The 6000-nt window shown below is 38.1% G+C and overlaps 1 protein-coding gene across 1 annotated transcript in view; it reads left to right on the plus strand.

Annotated features, from left to right (window-relative positions):
* The window catches only part of itga9 (integrin, alpha 9), a 47447-nt gene extending 41756 nt beyond the window's left edge, over positions 1 to 5691 (plus strand). The window contains exons 27-28 of the mRNA XM_054600094.1: positions 1577 to 1696; positions 3420 to 5691. Coding sequence (XP_054456069.1) covers positions 1577 to 1696; positions 3420 to 3518 — 219 coding nt within the window. The 3' untranslated portion in view covers positions 3519 to 5691. The remainder of the gene's footprint in view (positions 1 to 1576; positions 1697 to 3419) is intronic.
* The last annotated feature ends 309 nt before the right edge of the window (positions 5692 to 6000 follow it).

Below are 6000 nucleotides of genomic sequence, written 5' to 3' on the forward strand. Positions count from 1 at the left end.
GGCTTACAGTTGGCATCTCATGCCATATTTAAGTTCAAAGGCGCATACAGCACTGTACAATGAAGCTGTGAATTCCTCAGTCATTTCTGAAACTGGCCCAGCATTGTTTGCAAGATTAGATTTTTAACCAGATTTGTTTGAGTATTTAATAAAGTAAGTAAAGTAGTAAGTCACATAAATAAAAATGATGATAAAGGATATTGGATATATAATTCTGGAGCTAATTTTTTTTTTTAATTATTGTTTTTTGTCAGCGGACAGTAGTTCCCTCCACTTTTAGTTAAGCGTTACAGTGTGCTTTGGGTTAAGTGAACTGAGTTTGCTGTCAGTGACAGATTATTCAGCAGGTCAGTGTTCACGCATGTCATGGGAAACAGCCTAAATAGCTCTTATTTATTGTGGAAAAAGCCTTTTTTTTTTTTTTAAGAGTTGCCAAGCCTCCCAAGATTACTCTCAGAACGTTAAAGGCATGATGCCCCAAATTGAAAAAGGGTGTAGAAGATATATTATTATGAATAGCAGTGACCTTATAAGATGAATATGTGTTGTGATTGCCCACACAGAGCACTTTATTGTGAAACAGTGATGGTCTTAGTAATGTGATAAAAACTGGAATTGCAACATCTTGTTCATCACTCAGCCTTCAGCCATTCTAGTGCCTTTGTTGGGCTGTACTAAAGCTAATGTCAGCATACTAACATGCTCAAAATGACAATGATAACATGCTTATGTTTAGCGGTTATTATAATTTTTACCATATTTGGCATCTGCAAGTAAGCATGCTAACATTTGCTAAGTAGCACTAAACACACAGTACAGCTGAGACTTAAAGGAATGGTAGTTTTACAGGTTTTTGTCATAATCAAAGTACTGGGTGAGGTCATTTATTTAGACCTCGATGAAAAGTCAGGGGATCACCAAAGTAGTTAGGATTCATCCTCAGGAGACCATGAATACCTGTAAGAAATGAACGACAATTCATCTTATTTTTTGGATATTTCAACGTTGACAAAAGTGGTAGACCGACCGACCAACGGACTGGCATTTCTATCCATCAAGTAATGCTGCTAGCTTGGCTAAAAATAATAACTTACCATGTGGATGAAGAATATTTTAGGATATTTTGCATGGCTGTTTGTTGCAAATAAGGCAAGGGTCATAGTAAGCACATTGTCCTGCCCTGGGTGGGCTCGAAACGTAGGCTGAAGAATATGGATTTTTCGTTAGAATTCATTGTAATACATTAATTATGTTGTTGCGATGCTGCTTGAAACATAATAGTGTCCAGTAAACACTGGTTCTGAATCTACATTGACTTTGACTGTTTTTAGGTTTCTTTTCTATGATGACTGATTGATTGAATGTGGTCTATGTAAAATAAACTCACTGCATGTAGCGCCTATTCAAAACAAGAGTTACACAGCTAAAGCGACTGATATAAGATGTGTCTTGGTTGTTATTGTTGCACTGCATTGCATCATTAGCAGATCATGACTTGGTGATTACTCTTGTGTGTCCCTCCTTGTGTGTGTGTTGTATTTGAGTGTGATTCACTGACTGAAGTGTTGTGTTTCAGCTTGTGTTCGAGGCTCTCCACAGTCAGGAGCCAAGGGGTTACGTAGTTGGCTGGATCATTGCCATCAGTCTGCTGGTGGGAATCCTCATCTTTTTGCTGTTAGCTGTGCTACTCTGGAAGGTAAACAACTCATGAACACAGACTGGGATTTTTCAATTTACAGCATTGGTCAACAAATTCACAAAACTGCTTGTTTCTCTAGAAGTATTTGAAGTAAATAAGAGTTAGTTGTCACAAACTTTTTCACAACCAGGCGTTGTGCGTAAAAGTCCACACAGTATCGAGTTGTACAGAGACAGCTGGAGGTAAGAGGTGGGGGTGAGAGCTTGCTTTGGGCCTTTAACATCCATGAAAATGACAAATCACAGACTGGACAATAATTCACACCATACCACTCACGTGAAAGAAGAATCTAAAAGGGAAACGGCAATTACACTGATGTCCAGAGGCCCTGTTAGCACAAAAAATATTTTCTTTTTCACTGCTTCATTTTCTGCCGGGAATACCACAATGAAACCTTGGAATGTTGGCCCCCCCGATCCCCAGGTCCTCAGACCTTGCCAAAATAAACCCCACTTACAAGAGCAGTACATGTCCTGTATTGCTCTTTTCAGGAAATGCCTGAGGAGAGAACAGGTCTGTATCAATGACCTTTAGTAGTGAAATGCAGATAAATGAATGGAGTCGTGGTGAGAGAGGCATCAACCCAGTGTGGCTCCCAGGTTTAGATACACACCAAAAAAATCTACTGCTCTCTCCATGCTTTTATATCTCCATTACATTACACTTGGTAGTAAAATGTAAATTTAAATACAGTATTACTTTCTGAGGAAACAACATATTTCTACAGGGGAAAGGTTTGATGCCTCCGTCCATGCCAGTGGTTTTGTGTTGTTTAGCCTGTTAACTTTAAAATGTAAATACTTTACTGCACTGGCAGCAATTTTTTCAAAGCATACCATTCCATGATGTTTTAAATCAATTTCCTATCTCCCAAACATCCATTGTTTTCCATTTCTTTCTCTGCAGGATAAATCTCAACTTCCAGATATTTGTAACTCGAAGATATGTTATAATCCATCATGGTGAACTTAACGCTTGAGCCATTATTATTATTAAAAAAGTTATTATTGTAATAATGCAGCTGAAAGAAGAGACTGTTTTCAATAAACTCTCTAATTGGTGGTGCGTTCAGTGACACTCCTGTGAGTCAGCCGCTGAATAATGCTGCGTTCACATGCTATGTAAAATTAAATCCAGAAGTCCAACAAGAAAATGTAAATCCTTTTTTTTGCATCAAAGATGATGCTGTTCTGCAGCTGAATTTAATAAGTCTGCGGTAGAGCCCGTGAATGCACCCCTGAGCGTCCCTTAATGCACAAACAAGTAGGCCTAGTTCTATCGACTGCATTACCATACAAAGATCAGTATGCATTACACATGCACATCTTTCTTGTTCAATTACTCCAAAAATATAACTACTTCCCACAGAATTGCAACACAATAGAAGGCTCCCCTTTTAATATGTTTAAAAAAACAAAGACTAGTATTCTACCTTGTTGTGAGACATAACAACATAAATTTGACAAAAATTAAAGCTGACTAAATGTTCACATTATCCTCTGACCTATACAGGATTCTTTCTTTTTTTAAGTGACCGCCTCAAGAGAGGAAAATCTAATTAGAAAAGTTATGATTGGAAAATAATCAGCAATGAAACAAGTATATGTGATATGTTCTGAACTCAAATAAGCAAAACCAGATGTTTTTCAGTCCTACAGTTAGATTTGACAACAGATGCACCTTACTACAAACCATTTTTGTTTCTCTCGTTCTTTGACAGATGGGATTCTTCCGTCGGCGCTACAGAGAGATCATTGAGGCTGAAAAGAACAGGAAGGACAGTGATGAAAGCTGGGACTGGATGGAAAAGAACCACTGAGACTTGTAGTGGGGGTCCCACAGGAGCCAATGAGATTAGGGATTGGGTCGAGAAGCATCCAATAGCACGTGGTCTCGCAGCCCAGCTGCCCCAGTGGCACCAGGCCCTTCAATCTTCCATATGTGGAAGAGAAGAATATTCTCCATATTTTTTGGAGACTTGATATTTTTGTGTGGGTGGTGGTCCAGGAAACAGGCTTCTGAGGTGACAGTGTGGCTTGCCAGAGGACACTTGCTGTTGAATTCAGCCAATCTCAAAGGACGTAACTCCCAGCCAGCGAGAGCGGAGCTGTTGATGGAGACCTACATCCTTACGGGGATGTGGCAACAGCATGAATACTGGTGGACAATAAAACCCTCAGGGCTGTGTTACATAGCAAATTTATTTTTATACATACACTTTAAGCCATATTGTATAAATCTGGGCTTCAAGAAAAGATGGGGTTTTGAAGGCCATTATAAACATACTGTATCTCCAGTATGTTTTCCTAAAAGCACTGACGTTTGATAAGGATGAATGCTTTGGCCCCATAGCTTTACTTTTTATGCCAAAGATATGTCCTGTATGGTATATGATTGAAATCGTTTGTATATTCAGTTCCTTCTGGGAGTGAAAGATTGTATCTTTTCTGTACTATTTCTGCCTTATGAATATCTGGTTTACACATCAGACTCCCACTCCCTCCCACAGATAATAAGCCGGAGCTAATTCAACAATGAAAAACGCTATGTCCTCGTGTCATCCGCTAGTGTTGTCAGGGTTGTTCCAGAAGTGCTGAGGGCCCAGTAGAAGCGCTCTCTGAGGTCATTAGGATCCAGCTCAGGATATGGTAATGAACCGAACAGTAGAGTCTCTATTAACACTTTATTTGCCATGTTTCCTTTATTATTCACGCCTGAAGAGGTTGTGAATAAAACATTCACATTTCAAGCTTTGAGACTTTTCATAAGCATTCCATTTGTGATGGTCTGGCTTTTAAACAGTTGTTTGTAGGCGATAAAAGCGGATGTAACAAAGTGATTTTCTCCATTTCAAATTTGAATGAACAAATGCTTTGAAAGTGAAATGTGCAGGAGAAGAGTAAATTATCTGAAGCTGCTTCTGCAAGGATCCGATGCTCAGGTATGCAGCTGACTTTTTAAATGGACCCCCAAAGGTTTCCAGGCTCAAGTGAAGACTGAAATATTGTAAGATATGATAAATATACGTCATGACTTCTAAGCCGACCATATTTAATTTTACTATTATGTTATTAGGCATTTGGTTTTAGTGTGAAATATGAGATACATTATTCTCCACGGTCAGATGAAAGTCTGCGATGGGAGTCCACCTACAGTCATTTACAGGGGCCCATGGCATGAGTAATGCCCTAAAAATAGGTGGGAATGTGCTGCACTCAATCACTTCACAGAAACGGGCTCTTTGGGGCTCATGGGAAAAGCTCGTTTTAAGTCAACATGGAGGAATGTCAGCTCCCTGAAAATCTGCCACTATTAAAGTTCACAGCTTCTCAGTACTCAAATTTTACCCCACATGTTCTTGAGAGTCAAAAGCTGTGTTTGATTGTGAATTAAAGTTTATATTAAAGGTCCCTAAAGAAATAAGAATACTAACTATTTCATACATTTGTAGAGATTTATTGCAAAATAACAAGAAGAAAAAAAGTCATGTTCAAAAAACATGTTTGTTTGGATGTCAGTTTTGCAGAATGTATCAATAACGATGGAATTATAATTCATTATATCAAAACAGATATTTTGCAGTAGTCGTGCAATAAGAAAGATGAATTTCACACTTCAGTGCTTACACACTAAATGGCTCACTATGATTGATTTTGTGCTGTATAAACCTTTTATTGATCCAATATGGTTACTTTTATCATTTCATTCCACTGGCATGACAGCATATACTGTACACATTCACGTCCTCCCTCTGCATCTGTTAAACCGATGCTAAACCTGTATGCAGAGAAACCGACACTTGACAATATTTTAATGAATTTGAACTGTGATGTTTGTTGACACCGTCAATCACACCGCTATTTGGGTTTTTTGTTCTGAGTATACTACTGTCACTGAATATCATTTTCATTATAGTGTGATGTATGTTTGATGTTTAAAGTCATGTTGGAGCTGTATATTTATCTGTTGAAAAAAAATTGAGTGAAATTTCATGGCTTTGTATGCTGTCTTTGTCCACTTTGGTTGTTGGTTAGTTCACTTATTTTTAAAGGTGTTTGGTGCTCTCTGCTGGCTGCTTTGCTATAAATGTAAACACAAAAACAACATACTATACAAACAACTACATATTCAAAGTTTTTTGAAAACTCTTTAAACTTTTTAATATTAAGTTAAACATCAAGTTTGCAAACACAGCATCCTAATTATAAGGGTCCGATTTTCCAGTCCTTATGTACCATATGTATGTTCATCCTAGAGCTCGAAATATTAGCTGATCAGCAGTAAATTATGGGGTGGATTCA

The sequence above is a fragment of the Anoplopoma fimbria genome, chromosome 6 (assembly GCF_027596085.1).
Source record: "Anoplopoma fimbria isolate UVic2021 breed Golden Eagle Sablefish chromosome 6, Afim_UVic_2022, whole genome shotgun sequence".
Taxonomy (NCBI): domain Eukaryota; kingdom Metazoa; phylum Chordata; class Actinopteri; order Perciformes; family Anoplopomatidae; genus Anoplopoma; species Anoplopoma fimbria.